Below are 27,851 nucleotides of genomic sequence, written 5' to 3' on the forward strand. Positions count from 1 at the left end.
ACTATTTCTAAATACTTTAGAAATGTATAATGACGGGGTGGCATTAAAATGAAATATTAAAGGATTAATTAGCATTTATTTTACAATTTTAATCTTGTCATTATGGAAATATTGCCAATTCCGAGCATCGAATTCTCTTTCGGCCGTTACTACCGGACGTTTTTAGTAAAATATTGATAAAAAATTATATTTAATTTTCATGCAGAACAATCTACTAATTAGAATAATTCCTAAATATTACAGTATTAATGCCACACAATTTTAAAAAAATTAAATATTTTTGCATTATCTAAATACAAATAAAGAAAGTTGTTAGTTACTATAGATTACCTTTGGTGAAGATATTAGTGTAAATTGTGGTTTTGAGTCGTTAAGAGGAGATACAGAAGTTGAAGCAAATATACGATCCTAAAACAAAAGTTAATGTTAGTCGGATTATAGAAAATATTCAAGGATTTGAAATTGAAGGTTATGATTGTAAATACGGACTTTTTAAAGATTTTTATAGTCCAAAGATATTAGAAGAAATTCAAGAAGTTTAGAATAAACTTTAAATTAAGGAGGGTGCAAAAGTTTTTTTTTAAACATGAGTAGAGATCAAAAGTAACGGACAGGAATTTTTTGCACAAAGATGTTACACATCTTAGCCTTTTTTCGACATAAGAACAGTGTCCCTCAAGACGTTTGGCCTGTCTTGGCACCCATTTTGCTATGTCCTGTTCATAAAATTCCATTTTCTAAGCATATAGTCAACTGCACAAGGCTAATTTCATTTCGTCTGGTTTGAAGAGTTGCCTGGGAATTTTTTCATGATATCAAATGGCCAAAACTCTGAAGGGACCGGGTCCGAATATAGAGGATGCTGGAGAACATCCCGGACATTTGGCACAAACCTCGGCCATGACACATAGACAAGCATCATAAAAGCAGTCTGACAATTTTAGCATCTTCGTAGGGGTATCTGTCACAAAGGAACAATGCAACAATACAACTTTGTCAAAATGCTAGCGTAGGTCGGAAGAAAGTCTGCCAGCAGAACACTATCTAGCGACGATGTTCTGGGATGCATAATCTTTTTTGCAGGTTGACGACTCCAAACTTCTTTGGTGGCAGAGACAAGGAGTACTTGTAACTGCATTGTTCATATTTCACATTTAGCATGGCTATTAAATTATTTGCAAAAAGAATTCTTGTGTGTTACTTTGATCTCTCCTCATGGATCAAGAAAAATTTTAATTCAATACCTTTTGATATATTTTATTAACATGTTAAAAGAATAAAAAATAATACTAAAACTAGTAAATGTAATCATTCTTTTTGCTAGAAACTAAAATCTATTAGAATTGTTTTGCATCATAACTTTCACTTTTTCCATTACATTAATTGCAAAAATTTATATATATATATATATATATAAACGGTAGTGGCCATAGAAATTGCATCACCTATAAGGATACATCAAAAACAATTCAACAGATGTAGAAAACAGCATATTTAAGCTTTGATAACATACAAAGTATAGAGAAGTCAAGAAAAACACACAAAATGAAATTTATTACACAACACTATGCTGAACTAAGTGTTATTTCATGCAACAACCCGGCCATTAACGAGTGGTGGCTGTTGCAAGAACTTTCCATTCATAGTTACATAAGCAAAAAGGAAAGGTTTGAGGCATAACAGCGAAAGTAGGTTTGAAAAACATAATATAGAGAGTTATTTCTCATTGAATGAGATTCTGATATTTTATGTGGCCATCTTGAGCTTTAATAAAGGCTTTGCAGCAATATGATATACGGCCAACGAACTTCTTCGGGTATACAAAGCTTATGATACAAAACTCCTCTAATATACTCCTACAGTTGCTGTTTATTTTTGTGCCTCTTCTTCGCAATTTCTGTGCCCATATGTGCTAGCACTTCTCTATAAGGTTGAGATCGGGATTGCTTAGACATCTGATCTAGGCCTCTTGTACAAATTTTTTCAACTAATTGACAATTTGCATTGGTTTACAAGACAGTAATGCTAACAAACTGTAGAGAAAAGGCATGCTATACTTTACTTGCCATCTTGATGTGGTGATGCAGCACAGTTTTCCCAAAAGATGCAGGACGTATGTCACAAAACTGTTCCTCGGTTGTAAGAATTAACTTGACAATACCATTTGACTCACTGAAAACTTTACTGTTTATATCAAGTAATCCCTGTTACAGACCTCACCTTTTCTACATCTAACACGAGGCATCATTGGATCCGTAAAGGTTAAATTTGAATTTATCCAAAAACACAATGGAATCTACAAGTCAACATCTTCAGTTTATGTGCTATTTAGCTAAGATAGAACTACCTGAGCATTTTACTTATAAGTAACAACTTATGCAATTGGTAGGCTTTTAAACCTAAGTTGTACAGCTTGTTCATTCACTTATGTCTCTTCTCCTCCCACTTCACATTCGGTTTAGAACTAGTGGTACATCCTTGCAGGTCGAGCCACTTTGGTATCCTATCCCAACACAGCATACGCACACGTTCACCTTCTGATTTGGCTTTTTGTTCAATGTGACTGCATTCACAGTCTCCTCCGTTACAGACGCACATTTGTAGATTGATAACAATATACTCTCTGCACTACTTCACAAGAAGATACAGCTTTGGCATTTGGAACAACAATTACGGACTTTTAAGTGGTGTTAACCATCAAAAGCTCTTCATTTTTCTTATAAAAGTGCACCGCCTTCAAATCAGTTTTTATACAAACGAATACTACACTCACCAGAAACATTGCTGCAGAAGACCATAGGCCAACAAAAAGTGTTTTTGCATTTATAATGTCATTGACATCAGTTCTTATTGGTTTCTTAGAAAGCTATAGCAAAATGATATCTTAATTTAAAAAATACACACATTTTTATAAAGTTTTTATGAATGATACAATTTCTACAACCTCTACCATATATTAAATGATGAAGTTAAAACAATAAGCGTTGTTTCTTAATGTGAAAGTCAACATAAAATTGATATCAAGTACACACTTTAAGGCCAGAAACACGCGTAAAAATCAAATAATAAACAGAAATTAGATTTCATTCCCATTTCAATTTGTTTTTAACCAAGATAACTCGTGTAAATTGTTTAAATACAGTATAGAGATGGCAAATTTCTGTTATATCTGTTATATTTTTGTGCGCGCGTGTGCGTGTTTTCAGCCTAAGTGTACATAATTAAAAATGTAAGCATAAAACAAATTACAAATTTGTTACATAACATGCCAGCTAAATAGGTCAAAAGCAATATTCTTTAGCATTGATATTTGTTAATTGTAATGAGTAAAACTTGTGAATTTGGATCCGAATTTCGAGATAAGCTCCGATTCCGACAAACCGTGCTATGTTTACCTTTAAATATAATCAGAAATTCAAAAGTACAATCTGTAATAGTGGATTTAATCTCATAAAATGGCAATTCTTGATGTTACTCGATCTGTAGGTTGCTTAAACTGAATTGTAGATGAACTGTGCCTCCTATACCACGTCCACTTAGTCTGTAAATATCACCTTAGATACGTTTCGTAATATTTTTCTATTCCATAACCCAATGCGAGACATATGCAATGCTTGGAAATCCTCTTTTCTCTGGCTAAACACTACAGCTGCATCTTAAAGAAAGGTCTGTGTGCAACCCATTTGGAGCATATTCATTGACCACATGCCACACTTTGAGAATCTCTGAGGTAAAATCCATTTAAGAAATTTCAAAAATTCAAAATGGAAGAGTTTATTAACAATGACTTAAAGTTTGTTTTTTTTTTGTTTGTTTAGAAAATACAAAAACAACAACAATAGAATAACGTAACCTAATATCTTTATGTAAATAAAAATATAAAGTAAAGTAATACATAAGACAAGATGCAACATAACAAAGTTTGTCATATATTACAAAATATACAGAAAATTTATAAATACCATTCATTTATTATGTACACAAAATTTTAACAGCGAGGAAAATAAACAAGGAACTGTTGGTGTTTAAATTATAAAAGAATAGAAAAGAAATATTTTGTAACGCATTAATTACAGAAATACTGAAAATTATTACAGTTAAACAAAAGATTTTATGCAAATGAATGTTAAATAATCATTACATATTTAAATAACTGAATAATTTATAAGATCCCGTTAACAATTTCGGCAATTTACCAGTATTTGTCATCAACAGGTTAAACGTATTGCGTTACTATTTCCGATTTGTAGCAACTTAGAGGATTTAAAGTTTTATATTATGTGATGTGATTTTGGATTAACACATTTGTAATTTCTTAACCGCGAAGTCAATTTGAATATCTACTTTTATAAATAAGATTACATCATTTCCAAAGTCGTGCCTCAATCATCGTCATCATTTTTTTATGCCACAGACTTCTTAGGCAGTCAGATGAAGCCTACGGACCCCGTCTCGGAATAAAACTTTTAAAAAAGTGATACGAATATGTACAAGATTTCTTTCGACAACAAGTTGCGGCTACCGTTAATGCTACCATAATACGTTGTCCACATTTGTAATTGAAAGAAGCGTGAAATTTCAGATAGAACTTAGTAAAAGTAAAGATATAATTTCCATATCTAAATTCATAGAAGTTAAGAAACCCAATTCTAAAGCATTAATAAGTACAAGTATATACTAATTTAAATAATTTAATAATTTTTCTGATAAAATTTAATGTTTGAACATTAAAATTATGCTGCATTTTTAAAGGTTCAAATAGTGGTACTGAGATAAAAATTCATTATTTTCCTTTAATTTATGTTTGTACTATAAATTATTTCAAACAAACAGGTTTTAATAATGTTATTTTTAAGCAACACAAACTTTGAGTGCTCGTAAATTAAAATCATAAACGACAGATATAGCAACACCAAAATAGAAGTACTTGGCATGATATAACTATAAGTAATTCACTTTTGGAGATATAACAATAATCTTGTGCACAGTAAGCTAACAAATCTCTCAAAATGCTGATAACTCAGAAGTGAACTATAATTTAACATAATCCGTCGCCATGGATGTAACTTTGTCGACGACTAAGACTAAATTCCATTGAAAAAAATCTGGCAACAAGCTGCATAACTTCCCGGCTATTACGAGATCTTATTTAGAAAATAACTTTTATAATTTAATTACAATATAACTTAATAAAATTGAGTGTGGTGCCATCTGTTACAAGATTGTTATAAAAAAATTTAACTATTATAAAATGGCAAAAAGCTTAATTTTGAGGGTAGGGACGAGTTTTATAAAAACACATAAATGTTAATGAGTACAATCGTCATTAAGTCCAACCCTACAGGGGATAAATATGGCCCCCTTTATCTCCCGACCCCCTCGACCTTTAATCAACAAAATTTAATAGCATCGATGCCCCTCGTATACAAGCCACAGTGCCAAATTTCATTACTTAATCTTTACCCCATCCTAAGATATTAGTAAAAATAGATGCCAACACACAAAATATTTTTTGCTGTTTTTTCTAGTTCTTTGGATTCAAGAGGTCTCAAAATGTGGAGATTTGCAAAAAACTTGGAGGATCAAATTTGGCATGACTTCAATACTTTCCCTTGTTACATACACATAACAGCCAGGAAAGTTGATGTTATGTGTATGTAACAATCTAATTGAAATCACACTATCTTAAAGCATAATTAGTGAAGATATACACCTTTTACAGAATAAAATACTTATTTACAGATATAAAAAGTAAAGGAATTCTTTAAACTGTACTATAAAGACAAACTGGAGAGATATATGACCCTCGTATTAATGATCCAACAAGAAAAGTAGGCGAGGAAACTGACCCCAAGTTGACATTTAATGCCAAGTATCCATCCATCGGTTAGGAGAAGGCTTGGATCTGAAATGAGCTGAAACCGACTACCACACAGATTTGATTCAGAATCAAATATGAGTATTATGATGCCATACCACAGATCATCAAGGGTCCAAAAATCCTAGTAGTATATGTTAATTTTTATAATATAGCCTACTTTTCATTTTTGACACTCTACTCCATCTAAGAGGATCTTTTAACGAATTTGGTCGATTCTGCAATGATGGTGACCAGATGGCGAGGGATGGATCACCTTCAAAAAATATGTAGGGTTTTTTGACCGCTTGAAATTGATCCTGGGTCCCACCTTAACCACCTCAGCCATCAATATAGCCTACTTAACAAACACAGAAATATTGGAAAGCAAGAATTTATTTACATAACTTTCTAGTTTCATATTCTATTTACTTTCAACTTAATAATATCAATAGTTATATTTTGTCGGCAATATAAATTCCCTAAAATTAAAATTAAGTAAGCATAAAGTGTAGAGAATCTTTAAAACCTTAACTTAATAATAAATTACAAAAATTAAAATACACCGATACATAGAAATGATCAATTTTAGAAGTATTTTCAATTTATAATACATACAGTTGAGTGTTTAAGAAACAGAATAAAAGCAGTTTTAATAATAATCTAATCCTGGTGCAAAAGAATCCTTTAATCGAGGTTAAAAGTCGTCCCTAAGGAAAAAAGATCATTTAATGAAGTAAAAATAAACAGTTTTTAAAAGTTAAATTAAAATAAATTAAAGCAACTAATGAATGAAATTATTATCTGCAAACAATACTATATAATCTTTTCTTATAAATATCATAAATTACAAGTCCTAAAACATCATCTCTAGGTAAGTGACGTTATTTTTAGGCCGTGGGTTTGCTGCCAATTTTCTGGCACCTTTTTAAATCCGAACAAAATTATGAGAGACACTTAAAATTCTTGCTGCCACCAGACTCGTTTACCAAATAGTTACGGGTGGCAAACACTGCGGTTATTGCTAATCCTTCTGTTCAATTTTTAGTATGTTTTACTTATATTTAACTTTAGCAACGGCTTCTAAAAAGATTCAAGTATCCGTAGCATCTATTATAAACACTACATTTAATGTATGTTTAATTATGTTTCTACCAGTACTTAGTATTTTAGAGACGTGGGTCATGTGTAATTAGGAGCCCAGAACATACAGTGATATGAATGTACAGCAGGGTCTGTATATATTACACAACCTAGGGTGGTTTGACAACACTATTAGTCTGCCAAATCTTTAAACTGAGTGCATCAAAAACCCATCTATTGGGCAAATTAATTGCATCAAGTTAAAATCAAAATAACTTCATTTTAGGAGTTGACAATTCTTTATTAATTAAGATCTGAAACAAGTGAACAGAGAACTGTGAGCTTCCCACAGTTTTGACTTTTTGCTTAATTTGTTGCAATGAGTCAACACCAAACTAACTTAAGCAGATTAACAAAATGATTAATATGTATCTTATAGAAATATCACTAGCTAATATTGATTATTGGATGCTGCAAATAACAGAACTGTCAGAGATTGTTTAATTGTTAAAAATTTTAATAATAATTTTATTATTCTTCTATTTATAATTTGGTATAAATGAACTAAAAAAAGTTTGAAAGTGTCAAGCAAACGACATTATCTTTGATCATTTCCTGTTGGTATAGTTTCCTGATTTCTATTGAAAGGTAAAGGCTGGTTTTCACTATAATGGAATCTGCAACATAAGCAACAATGCAGCAATTTAGTAGCCATTGAGACACTGGACCACGATGAAAAAGGAACATGCTTACAAGTTGAGTAAAATTTAGCTTTTACCACGATGGTAAATGGAAAAATTAAGTGCCAACTAATGTAAAAGTGTCATTTACATTGATGTTGTCGGACTCCAAATTCAAATCGTCCAACCTTTCCAGTGGCATTTGGTGGCATGCCACAGTAATGAAAACAATACTAATGACTTCTGCTGTAGTTTACCAATGTGGAGCAGTCTTAAATGAGTACCAGCCTTAGAAGCATTAAGAAAAAAAACAGTAAAATATAGTTGAGCCTGGTAAGAGAACACTCAGGATTGTTTATCAGAAAATATTTTGATTGTCCATTATTTAGAAAGCTGTCCGATGAAACTTTTTGCCAAATCTCAATAAATACCACAGCATAGCAAGCTCTGCTGCCGTGCCCTCTCTTATGTGGACTGCCATTAGAAATGCTGCCAATGCAGTGCTCCATTATATGGACTTCTCTACTATCCAGTCAAGAGTCCTACTAATGTAAAACATGAAAGAAAATCAGGAACATGAGAAAGTGTTCTTCTCCTAAGTTAACTTCTTCCTTATTCAGTGATCTGTTAAGTAAACTTGACTGTATAACATATTAATATTTTCTTACTGTATTTTACTAATATGATTATATATTTCATACGAATAATATGAAATATATAATCATAGCACCAAATTAAAAAAGAAAATTGAACAATAACCAATGACTATTTTAAAATCTCTTCATATTCAACATATAATGCACAATCTTACTTCTCAAGCTTAGGTTTGTAACAAGCTTAAGTATAAACCAAGTCTTATTCTTATATAAAAATCACATTTATAGAACAACATTGCATCCAATAATATTATGCAATAAAAGATATTGCTTGCAGTGTATGAAATATGTAAAATAAATAAATGAACCGATACACACAAAAAGAACTGAAATATACTAAGAAAATTATAAGTGAAATATATCGATTGTTTGTATTTTATTCTATGCATTTCTCTTTGGGTTGTTAAATGAAAGCAATCAGTAAATGCCGAAAGAAAACGTTATGTCACTGCTGACAGACATTATGTAGTTAGGCCCATGATGGATGCATCTGAACTGAACATGTATGGACTTTCTTCATATTGTTATTACCCAAACAATATAGCATAACAGTATTAGGTATTATAAGTAATACTAATACTGAATAGTATTCTCTACTATTAGGTTGTGCGCCATTTTATATAAGTAACTAGAGCATCCATGGGTGTCCTAGAACCAATCCCTTACAGACAGAGGTTTCTTTACAATAAGTGCTGACTAATAATAAAAAACTATCCAACATTGTCTTAACAATAATTTTATAAGTACAAAATGGATATTTAAAGATAATGTTTTGTATGTTTTATACAGTTTTACTGGTTAAGATTGAGAAAAATTATTAGATTTTCTCAAGTTTTTTGACAAAATTTAAATATAATTTAGTAAAATATTAATATACGAAAACTAAAAAGACAATTGTTCATATAGAATGTCTCCTTAAACAAATAAAAAGCAACATCAGAAATAGATATAAATAAAAGATATAGAATTAATCGGGTAGGAAAGGAGAGTAGACATGTAAATAGATTTTTCAACTTAAGTTAAAAGTGGTAGAGGAAAATGAAAATAACAGAATTTATTTGGTATTAAATTAACTTTTAATAAATAAATAATTTTAATAAATAATCTATTATATTATAAATTACATCAGATTATATATTATATATATATAAAACAATATTTACAAAGTAAAATGTTAAACACTCACTACACTTGTTTCAGATATATTAGATTTACTACTAGTTACGGAGGGAGGCTGATTATCTTCCACGTCTGCTTCGTCGCCGGCACCCGCCGATTCTCCACTGTTGCTTCTTGCAACTTGTTGGGAAGTGTCTTTTAAAAATTGCTCAAGGAAAGACATTTGAGATGTGTGACTATCCAAGACTGAAAGTTAAAAATAATTAAATAAATTCTAAATCTGAAAATATAATTTGAAAAAATTTATTTTAACAACACTTTAATTAGATTATATAATCCATATTAGTTGTGAACTATGAAAGTACACACCTGACAATACTAAATGCAATGTTAAACTATTATTCTGAAGACCCTAATTATTCTGCATTTCTTTTCTGTTTGCTATCTGCATATTCTGATGCACTAATATTGAGGCAACATTAGTGATGTTCTTGTTTTTTTTTGGTTCTATTACCAAGACTATAGGCAGCTGGTGGCAAAGTATTGCTAATGGCATGCAGGTCTGTTGCCGCTTCAGTTAAGCAAATTGGCAATGCTCACGGTTGATGCAAGCAGGCCAACAGAAACATTTTTCAGGTTAAAGTCGAAAGCACAGCAATTCAATTACAACACAGCAGTTATTTTCAATAATTTTAATTATAAAAACAACATAAATGGAGTAAAGTTGTTTGATGAAACATGATATCCTTGTTGTCATCAATGGATACAATCATATTGTACATGTTAGTTGTAACCGTAAAGCAGAAGTAACAACAACACTGTTTTTTTTAACACAGTAACACGGGGTCTCTATTGTGTTGTGAAAATCACTAGTGCAGTAATAGGTAGCTCCTTTTTTACGGAAAATGCAAGGTGTTAAATGCAAAGGCTGCTAGAGTAGCCTCCTCAATAATACCACCTCTGTTTCAAGTGCCAGGAGAATATGACATCACACACTGCAATGTTTGCTAGCCACTACAGCAGTTTGTGTGTACTGGAAGACACTATATTTCCTGACTCGTGCATAAGCTAATATAGTTGTGAATTGGTACTTTCTGTTATAGAATGCTTTGTTCTAACTTTATGAATATTCATAACATTACAATTAAGTGAAGTCCCCCATTATAAGCTTATATTATAAAATAAAAATTGCAATGATAGCCAACTGTAGTTGTTTACTTATAATGGAGCCAATAAGATGTAGCAAAACCTTGGTATCGCTTCATCAAACATAGCAATTAAAAAACACAAATTTAATATTCTAACAAAGACTTAGAATAATTCATAAATTGTTTAATAATGTTCATGAAAATACTTGGAATATATTAATATTCAACTACACAATACATTACACCTTAAACTGAAGTGTTAAGTAATTACTTACAGCTATCTCCAGCTGCCAATCTATGTTGTAGTTCTCTGATTTGAGCATCTTTCTTCATAATATCTTTTTTAAATAATTCAGTCTTTTGTTGATTTTCAACAAGTTCCCTTAAAGATAACACAAAATACATATATTCATTTTATCAGATATATAAATTATATAATTAAATATAATTTTAAGCAGAAAAAACAAGATATAAAATTCACCAAATTAAAATAAACAGAGAAAATAATTTACTTTTGCTGGGCCACAAGTTCAGCTCTAACTCTTGTAAGTTCGTCACTAATTGCTTGCTTGGCTTGGATTTCACTCTGCAAACTGGACTGCAAACTCAAGAGTTCCATTTTATCCAGCTTCTGTGATCTTCTATTCCTCCAATTCTTTTCCTATAAAAGAAATTCGACAAATGAAAATATCAGAATTTCAATAAATCTATTCAAATCTACATTCCTGTGATATGTCCAGAGCTACATTTGAGATAAAACTCAAATGATACAGTTATACAAACATCATAGTAGATACAGTTTACAAACAGTTTACTGATACAGTTATACAAACATCATAGTAGATACAGTTATACAAACATCAAGAAACCCGATACATTAGTAATATGCCAACTGACTGCCATATTAAATCAGGCTACTTCTCCGCAATTATTAAACTTAATAAGAAAAGACCCCCTAATGCCTGCCTCGAGTGACAAAATATTTAGAAATTAATTAAAAATACTTGAGGAGAAGTAGCCTGACTTAATAAGACAGTCGTTTGGAATATTAGTGGATACAGCGTAATGGTTTTCAAAGTTATTAATCCAGAGACCTCTATGCCCCATCCACTTCTTATCCTGTATATATCAATTTAGATCATTAAAGACAAATTATTATGGTTCACAATCTATCCAGTAATCTAATGTAAAGGTATGTGATATGTAATGTTCTTTTCTCTGGATAAAACAGCACAAAACTGCATTTCAGGAAAATGACCGTGGCAGACCACCAATGGTTCACGGATCATACTTTGAGAACCACCGAGCTAGTAGACAATCTAAAACTGGCCCCTATTTAGGTGTTAGACATGCCAAAAAAAGAAAAAGAAAACCCCATGCAGCCAGTCTATTAATCAGGTGAAAACCTGCAGCCAACTACCAATGTTCGGTGGTTTTGTCCACTGACCATTAATAGGCTCTGACGAAAAAAAGGAATTAGAAGATGCAATCATTAGAACAAACTCAAACAATCTATCAAATAATATTGGCAGAAAAAACTAGTCTTATATCAACTGTTAATTGATGGTTTCAAGATTTTCAAGATCATAATGTCCCTTATCACAAATCAATAAAGGTTTAAGAAGGAAAATATTGAAAATTTTACACCTGCCTTCACAAAAGTCTAAAACTTAGATTTATCCCAATAATTTCCAATTTTCAAATATGGATGAGTTAGAAGTCATCATTACAAAAGAATGGGACAAAATCAAGCCTAAAACTTCAAAAAACTGTGGATTTGATGCCAAGAATAATATTTATAATTATGCAGAAAGGAAATATAAAAGAAGCAAGTCTTATAATTTCTTAAAAGACTTTATATCATTTATATTGTAAATTATATGCTATTACATTTTTGAATTATTAATTTTTTTATATATAGTGCTTGATATAACATGCTTATATCAAGTACCAAGATTGATATAAGTATTTCATACCTTTATTCAAAAATTATATGCAGAGAAAGTGCAGAAAAATAAAATTGATAAAAATTAATTAATAAATCCTCTTATGACGACCGTATTACGTTCGTAACATTTAGCTGTATAATTTACCTTGTGTCTGAACGAACACTATCTGATTTGTTAATTTTGGTAATTTTAAACCAAATTGAATCTCGGCAGATATTTCAATCTCCTAGTACAATAAATTATCATTGCTAGTTTAATATATCAAACTATTCAGAGCTGACAATTTCATTAAAGAACTCACCAGTGTTGTAGACATTCCACTGAGTTTCAGACTTTCCAGTTCTTCTGTCATTTTAGTAGCCAAGGCTTGTAAATATCCTCTTGCGTCTTTTTCGTCACTGACCCTAAATGCAACGATTGTATTAATTTCACAGTTTTGTATTTGAGAAACTAAAATACAAAAAACTATATATGTATATAGTTGGACTTTGAGGAAATGATATGTACTTCTGATCAAATCAAATAACATGCAGAGTTTATTATTGAACTCATTTTGGCTAATCAAACATACAAATGCCAAGTAATTTGGACTAAAGGTAGGCAATTAAGTTTAATCCAAAAGGCTGAAGTTTAGACTAACCTGCAACTCCTTACTGTGCAATTGTGTTGCCAATTACGCTACCTGGACTTCTGTCCAATCTTTGCTTCCAGACCAACTAACTTAGATGCTACCTTAAAGAATTATTCTCTCTCCCAATGTTAGATTAATATATTTAAATAGAAATGTTAACAATAATACATGAATGCACAAGCATTTTTGACAAGAAAAAGTTGTGTCATCTTCAGACACAGATGTTTGAAGTTTGAATGGTTTTTCTGGACTGTTAAACAGTTTAACTATCCAGAGAAACCATTCAAACTTTGAAGATTTCTGTCTGAACATGACAGAACTTTTCCTTGTTGAAAGTGATTGCACATTTGTCTATTATTGTTAAAATTTTAATTTAAATATACTAATTTCTGAGTAATTCTTTCAATTAACCTTTCTGATGTAGGTGCAATTGGTTTCTTCATTTTGGGCAACATACTTAGAAAGTCGGAGAGGTCCAGATAGCTTAATTGAGTCTCATTCTGAATTGATCTTTCCTTCCAGAATATTTTAAATGAATTAATTTACTATGAGATGGCGACTTGATTGCGTACCTTTAGTTCAAATTATACAGCATTTGTATATTTAATTATGTAATCCAATAATAAATCTGGCCTGTTAGTCAGTCAGTAATGTAATTTGAACAGTTTCTTATGTATTAATTAAAGTTTTCAATTAACTAAATTTTCTTTCTTTAAAAACACTTTTAACAAAGTTTAAATTTAGTTAATATTAACAACTACTTCATCTAATTATGTTTATTTCCAAAAATTTTGAGTTCAAAGCTGAAATTTAAATAGTTATTTTTTTGCTTAAACTCGCTCCTGAAACTTTCAGACAACTTGTAAATGAAGAATAAGCAAGAAAGATTAGAAAATGATTAGATTTTCATCAATTGTAGACTGCAATAAATGTCAATTTTCATTTTCAATTTTATATTTTTCAGTAAAAGTAGTAATTTTATATTCTCAATAAATATATAATTACAGTTTGTATTTCATTTACTTCAGGCTATACTAAAAAATGAAATAATATTACAAATATTTATCTGGATAATTTTGGCACTGAGGCAAGCCTAAGAATGATGCCAATGTACTTATACTTCTATAAACATTATGATGCCTTTTTAGCACCCCTTCCAATTTGGCATATGAAGCAGTTGCCTCTCCTCGTCTACAGGCAAGGCCCCAAACGTATGTAAAAAGAATGCACGCAGCACCAAAATGACTAATTTTTAAGCTGTGAAACAAAGTGTATTTACAACTGTGATGAATCAGGGATTCAAACTAAGTTAAGAAAAAGAAAAGCTAACAAATTGAAAGTATTTAGTTTAAAACTGTTTTAAAGATACTAACCATTGAATAATTTCGCTGATTTGTGCTTCCCATTGAGCAATAGACTCACGTTTCTCTCTGACATTTATCAAATCATCTTCAATCCTTCTTCTTTCGTCCTGCTGTCTTTTGATGATTTGCGATAGCTGAATATTAAAAAATTAAATCAATTTAAAACGAGAATTTAATTTCTTTACCTAGAACGGTGATGCCCAAACTTTTCGACTGGCTGACCAAATTGTGCATAAGTTGTAAGTACACAGGTCACAAATATTTTGTATTTTCTACATAGAAATAGACCTACTTTTTGTGTAACATTTATAAGATTTGGCCCTTGGACTGTAGTTTGGGTACCACTAATATAGAACTATATTATGAAAGAACTGTCATTTGTAGATAAAACAATACCTGATCAATTTCTTGTACAAGCTTCCTATTCTCTTCATGTAACATATCTTTCTCTCTTTCATGAGTTCGTTTAATTTCGATAATTAATTCTTGATGCTCAACAGCACTATAAAAATAAATACATTAAGATTTTTTTCATAATAAATATTGGTTTTAATTTATTTAAATGAAATTTGTTAAAATTTAATCCCATTGCAGGCCTGTTGAACCCACTGTGGGTTTGACCAGGCCTGCAATGGTAGGTTGCAATAGATAGGCCCAATACCTTAACTACTTTCACCATCAAATATTGCATTTGCAAGGAATCAAACACTGTTCCAGTATAATTAGCTTTTTATACATTTGAAAATTCTGATTTTTCAAAGTAAGATTTATTACACATTTAACTATTTAATCAAAAATATAGATTTTTATATTACATTACTAGCATTACTTCCAATGGACATTGTTAAAAGATGGAGTGATCTCAAAATATGTAGTGTTCCCTTCAAATGTCTCTAGTTTTGTGGATTATTTTTGGAAAAAGAAATGCTAGTATAGTACTGTAAACAATGATAATAGAAAGTGCATCCAAAAATAATTTTACTGCATTAAATCAGTGCATTTCCACACATGCACCTGATATATATCTGGTCTGTACTTGATTCTAACTATGTTGGAGCCAGCATGTTAGGAGTCAAGCCATTAATAGCTTCTGCAATTCTCGTATGTGGACTCTTGCATCCGACACTTTTGTAGCATACACACGATTCTTGATGTGCCCACAAAGAAAAATGTCCAAAGAGATGTGTCACATGATCATGCAGACTGAGAAATAAGACTCTGGCAACCTAGACTGTGTGGTGGCAGTATTTTCAAATGTATGTATATGGAACTTGGAGTATTGATTGACATTCTCCAATACATTTTATTCACACATCTGAACAACAAATGGATTTTATAGAACAGTTTAAAACTAAAGATGTTTGAGGGAAACATGTGTATTTTCAATTTTTCTTCTTATTCTTTTGACAATCCTTCAAACAAATTTGAAATTTGTGTCTTTTATTAAATATCTCAAAACTAAGATCAAAATTTAAAACAATCTTACAGTTTCAAACTTTTTAATTTTACAATGTTTATCCAATTTAAATTTTTTATGTAACTTAAGAGTTGTTAATATATAATTTACAATTTAGAGTTAACTAGTAGATATGCCAGGCCTTGCATGGGCAAGAAGTAATAAGGGCAAACATTAAAATTAAAACTGTATTAAAAACTTGTGTATATACCATATGCACTCAAATAGACAGACTATGGGTCTATTTTTTAAAATCAATTTGAGGCGTGGGTTTATTTGAGCCTGCGAGGCCATTCAAATTACTTTTTGTATGTGTTAATGCAAGTGGCTACAGGGTATTGTACATTAAATTAAAACCAAAAAATAATTCTGAAAGTAACACAGACAACAAGAAGTGTGACACAATAATTTACAATTTTGAATAGGCTGTAATCTGTAGCTTAGAAAATATAAAATTTGGGTTTATTTTTTTTAAATGTAGCTGGGGATGTGGGATTATTTAAGCATGTGGGTCTAATTCAGTGATGGAACTAATTCAATTAATGATAATGCATTAAGCTTAAATTATCAGTGTCAACAGGATGAAATCAGGCGGTAGTTGTATTTTATGATAGCCTACATTTTTCACAGGATCCTAGAAAGAATGTTTAAAAACTTTGATCTCGGTCAATCAAAGGCTATGTGGGGTAATATGAAGAATAAAAATAGAAATAGAAATGACTGATTTTATGATATCCAATATTTCTCTCACAGGGTCCTAGAGAGTAACTATGAAAAGTATGATATTCAGTTATAGTATACAAACATTCTATCTTGGAAACAGCTATTTCCTGACAAAAGTCTGCAGTGTTGACTGAAAACATTAGAAATATACTGTATGTTTGTAAGAAGTTTTAGATTCATTCTGTTTAGTTCTATCTTGGCAGTGTTCTCAACTATGAAAAATCTGAGATCAATCAAAGGATTTAGGAGTGTATACAAATTAGTCAGACACACATATAGTCTACTTATATAAAATAGAATATAACAGAATTATTATTATTTAATTAAATTTTATAAATAATCACAAACTAAGACTTAATGAATACAATTATCATCTTACCATTCATGTCTTGTTTCCTCAATTTTCTCTTTAAGTACTAAAATCTAAAAACAAAAGTAAATTATAAAGTCATTAATATAAACATATATTCTCATTTTAATTTTGAAACAATAAAAAACATTTTGTTTCACGCAAAGACAATTTTTATCACATTTTTAATCAAATGTTAGACTTCGTAATATTTAAATTAACTACCTCTCTCTCGGCTGCTTCTCTTGCACTATCCACTTCTTGCAATTGTTCTTGTAAACAAGCAAGTTCTGTCTGATACCGGGATTGCTGCTGGCTTAAGATTTCTCCATGCTGAAGTTCTAAATTTTCTAGTTCTAGTTTCAAACTAATAAAAGCAATTACAGTTTTATTATAACTTAATAAAACCGTAAATTTATAAAATTATAACCGAATAACAAGTTTTGAAATATTACCGGCTGGCTTCTTGAACAGCTTCCAAATGTACCGGGCTCGTAGAACGGCCGATCTGTCGTTGCTTTAAGGCTTCCATCTCTTCTTCCAAGTGGTGTGCGTATTCTTCGCTTCTTTCCCTCAGTCTTCTCTCTTTGGTGGCTTCGGTCTGCGCTTCTTCCATCCTTCCTTCGAGCTAATAAAACACTTTGAATTTATTTACGTAATAAATGCACGCATTAAATCAAGAAAAAGTAACTTACTTCTCGTCTCAGTTTATCTGCTTTTCTGAGGTCTTGTCGCAAATTATCAATTTTTTGCATGACAGTTTCAAATTCTTCTTCTTTATCACGTACTTGCCGCGATAACTTCTGCTTTTGTGCTCGCAATTCGGATAACCTTTAAAAAATAATTTATTTATTAGTATTTATTTTAAAAACTTAACATAGAATTACTAGAATAATAATAGAAAACCTATGATACGAGCACAAAATATATAATGTTATATGTAAATTAAACCGAACAAACTTTACTCAAATTTCACAACTACGTAGATACTTACTTATCACTAACTTCGGTATATTCCGTCATAGCTAATTTTCGTTGTGCAAGAGCATCTTTCAGTTCTTTAGACTGTAATCTCAATTTTTCCTGAGCTTCTATATAATCCTTAAAAAAAAAGTATAATTTTTTAATTAATTGGCTAATCCAATTATTTTGTTAACAATCGTCAATTACTTTGTGCATGTCTTCTCTTTCAGCTTTTAAAATTCTGAAGGCTCTTTCTAATTCTTTGATTCGAGCAGATTTTTCATCTTGTAGGGATTCTAGTTCTTGTTTCTTATTTATAGTTTCTTTATGTTCTTGTATTAACTTACAGAGTTCGGCTTCCATCTCTAGAATTTATTGAAATAAATTTTATATTAAATAATTATTTTAAAAAATATCAAAGTCAGCTAAGAAAAAAACAAACTTTTACCGGAATTCTTTTTTCTTAAAATATTAATCTCATCTTGGTATTTTCTGACTTCAGCATCGACTGTTGAGTTTTTCAGTATCTTATGATCGTCGGGATCCATCGCAACACCATGTTGTTCGAGGATTTTGCCCATTTCTATATACATATATATAAAAAAAAAAGTATGTAACCAAATTATCTTAAAAAAAAATCAACAATAGTTGAAAATTTTTATAATTGTTATTTTTTTAATACAAGTAGTTCTCAGTTAACACATATCTAATGCATTTTCATTTTATTGCATTTATTAATTACGAACAATTGTCCTATGCACCAATTTTCAGTATGATATAGTTCTGGCGAAGATCTACATGTCCCCTCTGTTTCCTATGAATCAACAGATCTGTATGGAACAGATGGGACATGTCTCCCCCAATATTTTTCTACTAGCAAATTGTCCCCTCCTAAGGTATACGCCTATTTTTATTATATGCTATACTAGAAAAGTTAGGAGAAATGAGTATGCTGTACACAACATGTATGCCTTGTTTTTTAATATCTGTTCAAAACCTGACGGAACATTTTTCTTACTCGTTGTCCTTAGCCGATCTCCATCGACATATATACAGATCAGTGTCAATGTACTTTGTATACCTACTGCATTAATAAAAACCACAACAGTAAACTGGAACGATATATATAGCTTCTCACCTACTGTATTAACAGAGGACTACTTGTATACATCCACAAAACTTAACACTAGTGTTATGAGACTAAATTAAATAGAAAAAACAAACAAATTACCTTTTAACTTTTTAATAAGTTGAGCTTTCTCTTGCTCTAACTTTTGTATTTTTAATTCTCGTTTACTAAGCGTTGCACTATCGATTTGATCTTGACTAGATGCGTCACACAGGATACCCGAGAATTGGCTTTGAGTAACAAAATATTTTGTATATTAAATTTGATAATTTAAATTTAATTAAGAGCAATAAAAAATTTTTTAAATATTTAATAATTTTATTTCTCTTGTAAAAAGGAAATTATGGCAGTTAACCTTTACTACTGTATTTTCTTGACTGCAATGCGTACCTTTCTTTTGGGACTTTTCTGGTCTCAAAAATTGGGGCAAGCGTTAAAATCAGACTTAATGCAATGTAATTTGTATTGTTTGCTCTTCACTCTGTTTGGCAATTTGTGTTTGTGTGTCATCTGTATAGTCACGGTAAATAACTCTCTCCATTACTTTGATCTTAGTTTTGGTTTCGGAATGGTTCGGTGGTCTCTAAACTGTAGCAATCCGCGTGAATGACGAGTCTCCTATAAATCTACATTTAAGTGAAGAGTTATCTATTATGCTGGAGAACACATTTACAGATATTTTCAGAGTGATACAACCTATCTGGTAAATTTCAAGCTCAAACATACTGACACAAAATGTTTCCATTAAAATGTCACTCGTACTGTAATTTGTATTGGTCTGCAGATCCTCTATACCTGATAATGAAGTCATAAGTGAACATATTTGAAAATATGGATATTGCCAAGTACTCAAACATTTATAGACATTAAATTTTTTCTGTTGCATGTATGCAGGGCATGCATCACATTTGCCTTTTTTTAATTTTTGGTAGTTTTGATGTCTTGAAACTTGAGTGCGCATTAGATTTGCTAACACATTAGAATTAAGGAAACACAGTAATTATAAATGCAGTATATAAAATGACTTCTGAATAGATTAAATGCATTTGCTAAATAACAATCCCTTTACTATTTATATACTTTTTGATGAATTAATTGCTGTTATCTTTAATTAAATATTGATCTGTAAGTCTGAATGTATGTTCTGCGAATGAATTTTGTATGTATATCACGATTTTAAACTTAGTTTATTACAGGAGTCTTCAATTAAAATATGTATTTTTCGCATTGTTTCTAATGCAAAAGTTATGTTTATAAATGAAAACTTTTTAAAGTAAGTTTAAAATTACAGGCCTTATAACAAGCCTAAAAAGAGCTGTTTACATATAACATTTATATATATTGAGGGTATAGAACTAGAAGTAGCTAACTTAATTTTATGAGTAAGCTAATATCTTGTCATTAATTCTCTAATCATGTAAGTAAAAGTAAATAAATTTGGTAAAATAATTCAGATTAATTATTTTTAAAATCAAATTCTGAAATTTTAGCATTCTAGAATTCAAAAAAGTATATTAATTAATCTTCTTAATAGCTATTTTTAAATTTACTATGAATTTGAAGGACTTATCATACCACAGTTTTCAATAGGAAATTACAGTGAGATTTTATTAAACCAAAATGTACACTTAAGGCTATTATTACCTTTCATCAGTTGGTTTTATCTCATGTATTCTTGTCTTATATCTTAAAGTATATTACCGTTTATATTACAAAGGGTATTTTTTAAATAAGGTCCGTTTTTTGATAAGAAAAATACTGTAAATATCGTTAAAATATATTTTTTCCAATATTCTACATACTTTTATCTATGTTTCTACATAATTTCCATTTTTGTTTAAACATTTGTCATACCGCTCAAAAATTTTTTAAATTCCGACTTCAAAGAAATCTGCCGCCTGCCACTGGAAGACATTAGGCCACGCCACTTGTCTTGTATGGCACGGTGGAGTTTTCTCAAGGTCACACAATAAGCATCAGAATTGATTGTTGTGACTCTTGGCATAAAATCCAGTAAAAAAGTTCCTTTCTTGTCCCAAGAGACAGTTACCATAATCTTTCGTGCTGAAATCGAATAACAGATTGTATCTTACAGCCTGTGGGCGACTCAATTTTCTTAAACATTATAAACTTTTACAGCTCAGCACACAGACAGACAATACGGCTGAAAATGGCATCTAAACACGCACAAAGAATGCTGAAAGCAGATGCTCATGCACACTGCTGCAATTGAGCGTCATTCTCATTCTCATTCACAAACAGACCTTATTTAAAAAATAGCCCTCGTATATCTTACGTATATAAGCTGTTATCTCCTATTAAAATTTTTCTTAAATTCAAATACATTTTTGAAAATATAATTATTTATAAATTCCAGTAAAAGTTTATCACTTTAAGGCTAGTTCTAACTTACAATGGTTTATGCAATGACTTATCAATACAGAGCCATAGTGCAATTCTCGTTACCGCAGAATGTTGTCAAATGGCATATCCGTGAAGTTCACATCAGAAAAGCCAGACTGGTAGTGAATTCAGCATTGAATGACATCAATGTAAATGTTTATTTTATTTTTCTCCTTGCCGTCACAGTAAAAGTTAGGCTCGACTTGACTTGTAAGCAACTTTTTTTCCATGGCAGACTGAAGATGTAGTGACCACTATGCCATGGCTTAGATACTTATCATCACAGATTCCATTGTAGCAAGAACCAGCCTTTAAACTTTTAAATTTTAGATTTTTGTTTTAAAATGAAGGCTGTGTTGTCAGAAAAACTTCTTAAGGCTTAAACACTAAGTATAGAATTTTAAATTGTAGAGATGACATATTTTTACAGAATTCTTGACACTTGATTATGAAATCTACCATTTAAGATAGTTTAATATAATATTAACTTAAAGATTTATTAATTAAACAATCAATAATTTCAAATCCTTGGCATAAAAAATTTGTCTGCCTTCCAGAATGGGCAATTTAAATTCTTCAGAAAATTCAAAAATTTTAAGTGTTTTGCCTTTAAAATCAGAAGGAAAGTTAACTTTCAGTTAAACAGTATTCCATTTGAATACTTTTTAGTGCTTTAAAATTAAAAAGTAATATACAATAAAATTAACAATACAAATAATAAAATTGGAATAAAAATCAAATATACCTTCCAGATGTGAAAGTAAATCCAATAAATGGCAAATGAAGACCAGAAAATATTGAATTTGATGTAGGAGGAACAGATTCCTGTAAAGCACAAATATAAAATATTAATTTAACATAAAAAAGTATTCCAAAATATTGATTTATTATTATTATTTTGCAGCAAATATCTTCAAATTAAATAGTAGAAATATATAAATGCTAAAAAAATTCCAGGAACGAATTGAAAAATAATTATCTCAAGCTTCAATATGCTTTTACAACTTGTTTGTTTCCTTTGAAGATTGTGAAATTTTTCCAGGTTTTTTTTTTAAATGTTTGGTGGGGAAAAAAAACAGTTAAAAGCTAGATCAGTGTAACAGAGTGGTAGCCAAAGAATTGTAATTCCATGTTTTACTAAATGAATAATGATTGTAATGGTTGTATGTGGTAATTCATGTACGTGACAAGGTTTGACACTATCCGAGTCATAAGTGGTGTCAAATTCTAACAAAAACACTGTACTGTTCTCCATTATAATCTCATAACTGCAGACATTATACATCTGATGTATTGTTATAATGTTATAAGAAAATAGCACTTTTCTTACAGTATAATCATTGAAAATTCTCTTAACAGTTTAATGCTTTCATAAGACATTCTTTAAAATAGATTTTTCTGCAAATTCATTCTCAATTCACTCTCTCAAACTTTATAAAATCTTTCAAAACAAAAAAAATATGTCCAAAAACTCTGCTGCTAAACAACGAAACTAATGTAATAAATTAAAGTGTGACCAAGTGTTTCATAAAAATGACAATTAAGTCACAAAGCCACCAATCATGTTTTGTATGCAAGTGTTTAAGTATGCAAATTCACAGTATGAAAATGTTTCTTATTTCGTCCAAAATTAAACCTGTACTCACCGAGCCTTTTAAATCTGTTTCGTCAACATCAAAATTAGAAGTATCGGTGGCACTGGCGACCTCTGGTACGTAAGGAGCATCACCTGTAACAATTAATTTATTATTATATTTTTTTTACTGTTATATTACTTGATTATATAACTTAACAAAGAAATCTCATTACTCTCTCTTATGTTTTCCCAGTCAACTCCTGCAAACCATGGATGATTTTTGAAATCTTCCAATCCGTTCTGACCCAACCTGCATTCGGCACTGCATATCAGTCTCTGCATTAGGTCTTTGGCTTCGGCCGATACTTCGTAACATAAATCGTCAGGAAATTCAAAACAATTCTAGAAATTTAAACAAGAAAAGGTTTTTGGATCGTCATTACAAAACATGAATGGGATTTAGATTTAGTTTTACTAAATAAATTGAGTTGATAAACACTGCACATTTAAGGCAATCATAGCCGAGTTAAGTAATACTTTTAATAGGTCTGATGTTTATATTTAACTGTATTTAGAAGAAAAATCAGAACTGATTTCATAAAAAACTCACATCTAATTTTACATTACAATAATAATTTTATCCAAACAAAGATTATATGGCTTCAATGGACACTGAAATTCATTTATTGTAATCACCCATATTGTTATCAGAGTAATGTTATTAGATTTAGCTTATCACAAAGCACATAAGTTAAAATAACACGATATAATACCAAATTCTACCAATACCCTCAATAATAATAATATTCCAGCCATTGCATTACCTTATGGTTCATAATTTTTCCATAGGTTTCTACGAGAGATTCGGCATAAAAGGGTGTTTCTCCGTATAACATTTCATACATGCAAACGCCTAACGACCACCAATCGCATTCGGCTCCGTATCGGCCTTGACCGTCTTCCATTGCCTAAATAAGAGAATAATTTTTTGTTGGTCAAAAAATTTGGTTATAAAACTATGTAAATTATCAATATATGCTGATTTAAGAATATATAGAATTATAAAAAATATTAATACCCTTAATATTTCGGGAGATATATAATCAGGAGTTCCGACTGCAACGTTTGATTGCACCTAATAAATATATTTTTAAAATTAAATATATCAAAAAATTTAACAATATAACATAGTTAAAGATCAATTTTTGTAAGATTTTCAGACTTACAGTGCCATCCTCGCACAATTTCAGACAGGACCCAAAATCCGCTAGTCGAATGTGACCGTTTGCATCGAGAAGAACGTTATCCGGTTTGATGTCACGGTGAACGTAATTTAATTTGTGTATGGAATCGATGGCCAACACCATTTCCGATATGTAAAATCTTGCCATGTCTTCCGGTAGATGGTCTTCGAATTTGCTGAGTAAGGTCAGGAGGTCACCTCCGCAATAATAATCCATAACAAAATACTAAAACAAAACATTATTATAGTATACATAATTATTAAATTAATCAAACAGTTAAATATATGGGACTAAATTGCTGTCTTGTATTAAATTTATTTTGAATATTGTGGAAGAAAAGATCAATCCGAAGCGGGACTCGAATCTGCAACTCCTGCTTACCATGCATGAATTACAATTATTCTACGATTTGGGCTTTGTTTCTTACATGACAATTGTTTTACATCAGTGAGTTTAAGATCCATTTTCAACTATGGAGGTATTAAGCATAAAAAATTCTAAGACACTTTCAATTGAAAAGTTTTATCATTAATATGAAATGAAGTCTCTACAACAGTTCAATGCAAGGAGATTTTGTGTGTGAAACAATTTAAATCTTAATTAGATTTTCTTATAACATGGCCTTCCTATTTAAAGTGATTGCTGGAAAGTCTCAGTAATCAGGGGAGGATCTAATTCAGCATTATCATTTTCTAGATCTTCGATTTTATGATATTTACATATGGTTAGTTCCATTTCCTTCTTTCTGTTATACTTTATCCTGATTTCTTGTATATTTTGCTATGTTACTCATATTAATGTATCAAGTATATGTAAATAATCATGCCTACATCTGCAATTACTAATTATTAAAATTTTAAGTATTTATATCAGGCTTTTTCATCTTTTTGTAACCAGTTTTTTGAAGATCAAAATAAAAAATTTCACTTAGATCTTAGTACAGATACACCACCAAATTTCTGGCACCCTTGGTTCCAGAGCCTTGCTAGATTTATTATTTTGCTAAACCACCAGTAGTCATATGTTATAGTAATGATTCGTCAACAGCTTCTAACCCACTAATTACACAACTCTGATGTGTCTAAAGTATACCACGGACTGCTAGAAATTCGGATCTATATGGACTACTGTTTATGTTTGATGCCACCACCGACACGTTCACCACTCCTAGAAGTTACAGCAAGGGTTAAATTTAAGCAAAATAAAGAATATCACAAAATTACAGCATCGTCAACACAAAGTGCTGTGTAAATAATGTAAGTAGGTGTGCCCAACGTACGATGCCATTTTTAGCCAGCCAGTAAACTAGTCTAAAAGCCACAGAAATTTCGAATTCCTGCTCATAGTTTTGTCCTTATCGAAGGAGTTTCCAGACCATTGGTGCCATAAATTCAGTGGCATGCCAGTACTTTTACACCTTCCATCCCGTCGTCCAATGATGTGGTACCGAAACTGTCATGTTAGAATTTGTGTTCCACTTATCACAACAGTTTTGAAACCCCACAGAGGATTTAGAAAGACCTGAAAAAACTTGGGTTTAAGCAGAATGTTTTCGTACTGATCTCTAAAAATATAGAACTATTCATGGATTTCATATTAAAAGGTTTATATTTCTGCTTTCGTATGCTCTGTAAAAAGTAAACGAAAGTTATTTTACTTGATAATCAGGTTATTAAACAAATTTCTAAAATTAAGACTTTTTCTCCATACTTTACTCTATTGTTCTATAACTACTAATTAAAGATAGGCAGAGATAAACACAGCCAAATATAAGGTGTTTATTTGGGGAAAAAGAAAAAAGAGAAAAAAAATATATATAAAGTTTTTCATGTTTGACTTCATGTTAAAAGTCACAGCATCCTTTAAACTTCTGTGTAAACAGGGAGTGTGGATCCTGGCAATTCTGTTGAATCTCTCCCAAAGTATTCCTCCACAAAATGACTAAAGATAGACAGTTATTAAACATATGACATTTTTTAGATAAATTTTAATGTTTAATATAAACAGGTTTTAAGTAGGTTATTTGAAAAATAATAAAAAAAAAAGGTGAATTTTATAACTGTAATTTGATGTTTAACATAACAGATGCCATGACAGAAAATAACAGCAATTTTTAAAATAATTAACTCTAGACATTGAAACTAGTGAATTTCATAAGTAATCCCCTCGAACAAAAATCTTTTATTTTAATATAATTTTCAGATGAAACTTGTTATCAACTATTATTAACAAATACATGTAGCAACTGTTTAGAAAAATTATTATTTTAAGTATAATTTCCATAAACTATTATGCAGATCGTTATTACTCTCTCACGTATCCCGTAAGAGTACAGGCGATATCCGATCCTTACGTACTTGGACTATTATCTCGATATCCAAGTTTCCTCATTAATATGAATTTAATGTAAACATAGCTAAGATATTTATATTTACTAAAATCAGAAATTATATACCACAAGAAAAAAGTAAATTGGAGATAATTAGTTTAATTTTAAGTACCGTATTTTACGGACTATAAGACGCACTTTTTTCTTCGAAAAATTGCTTCCAAAATTCAGGTCCGTCTTATAGTCCATAGAGTCTTATAGGTATTTTTTTAAAAAAATTGCTTAAAAATTAAGGTGCGTCTTATAGTCTGCAAAATACGGTAATATACATAAATCAAGTTATTAGTTTCGGACACTTGGATTTTATCCCGTTAACTCTATATACTCCTCTTGCATGCATCGTACATAAGTTTAGGCAAAACTTTCTTTTCAATCGGTTTATTATATGTAATATGCGTGTTGCCCTCGTATGGGAACCACACTAATCTTCTCTATAACATTCCAATTTTAGCATAAGTACTGCCGAAGCTAATACTTCGTGTAGTTCGAGATAACGGCAACGACTGACAGTCGTCGAGATAAATATTAAAGAAAAATCCACGAGTGTCTATTTTGATCGGTTACGGCCACGTAAATGCCGATAACGGCCATACGAACCACAGTTTTGGCCATCTGTACAATGAATTAAAAAATAAAACAAATATTTGTTTGTTTTTTGTAACTTTTAGTACAGTGACTTAAACCTGTACTATATCTTAACAATCAATATTTATAATAATTTATATTTATTAATCTCCTTCATAATAAAGATAACTTTGATAAATTATTTCTTTCATACTTAAAAAACTGATATCTAAAGTTGAAAATAATAAAACTTTGCCTTATAATCGAATATATAAATACATATACTTAAACACGTGCACGTAACATTTAGAAAATAGAACATTTTAAAAGTAATTTTAAGTAATATTGCAAAAAAATCCGTAAACACAATAACTTCTTTACTTCGTATAGGCTACTACTTCAAAGAGAGTTCTGATAGTAATCTGAAACTTTAGCAGACACTTGTGATATAAAATTAGTCCAAACATTTAACAAGAGTCAAGGTTAAATGAGAGAAGTGATTGTTTTTGAATTATACTTAAAAAATTATTATTATTATACTAAGAATAACATCTACGGATCTTTAATT

The 27,851-nt window shown here is 30.5% G+C and overlaps 1 protein-coding gene and 1 non-coding gene across 3 annotated transcripts in view; both read right to left on the reverse strand.

The window, feature by feature from the left end:
- The window catches only part of LOC136988686 (serine/threonine-protein kinase MRCK alpha-like), a 73,213-nt gene that overhangs the window by 18,835 nt on the left and 26,527 nt on the right, over positions 1-27,851 (reverse strand). The window contains exons 5-25 of one of the 2 annotated variants that reach the window (XM_067286612.1): positions 24,313-24,555; positions 24,165-24,221; positions 23,911-24,054; positions 23,320-23,488; positions 23,157-23,239; positions 22,256-22,335; positions 19,210-19,337; positions 18,427-18,561; positions 18,186-18,343; positions 18,010-18,116; positions 17,711-17,846; positions 17,471-17,643; positions 17,241-17,382; positions 17,046-17,089; positions 14,884-14,989; positions 14,497-14,621; positions 12,794-12,896; positions 11,056-11,204; positions 10,819-10,925; positions 9,463-9,641; positions 331-408 (exon numbers count right to left, since the gene is read on the reverse strand). In XM_067286612.1, the coding sequence (XP_067142713.1) occupies positions 331-408; positions 9,463-9,641; positions 10,819-10,925; positions 11,056-11,204; positions 12,794-12,896; positions 14,497-14,621; positions 14,884-14,989; positions 17,046-17,089; positions 17,241-17,382; positions 17,471-17,643; positions 17,711-17,846; positions 18,010-18,116; positions 18,186-18,343; positions 18,427-18,561; positions 19,210-19,337; positions 22,256-22,335; positions 23,157-23,239; positions 23,320-23,488; positions 23,911-24,054; positions 24,165-24,221; positions 24,313-24,555 (2,646 nt within the window). The remainder of the gene's footprint in view (positions 1-330; positions 409-9,462; positions 9,642-10,818; positions 10,926-11,055; positions 11,205-12,793; positions 12,897-14,496; positions 14,622-14,883; positions 14,990-17,045; positions 17,090-17,240; positions 17,383-17,470; positions 17,644-17,710; positions 17,847-18,009; positions 18,117-18,185; positions 18,344-18,426; positions 18,562-19,209; positions 19,338-22,255; positions 22,336-23,156; positions 23,240-23,319; positions 23,489-23,910; positions 24,055-24,164; positions 24,222-24,312; positions 24,556-27,851) is intronic. The other variant, XM_067286613.1, reaches the window with a different exon arrangement.
- On the reverse strand, positions 27,088-27,194 carry LOC136988698 (U6 spliceosomal RNA). The gene has a single exon (XR_010882800.1). It is a non-coding gene; the product is annotated as a U6 spliceosomal RNA (small nuclear RNA).

Source organism: Centruroides vittatus, unplaced genomic scaffold (genome assembly GCF_030686945.1).
Source record: "Centruroides vittatus isolate TY-2023 unplaced genomic scaffold, ASM3068694v2 scaffold_384, whole genome shotgun sequence".
NCBI lineage: Eukaryota > Metazoa > Arthropoda > Arachnida > Scorpiones > Buthidae > Centruroides > Centruroides vittatus.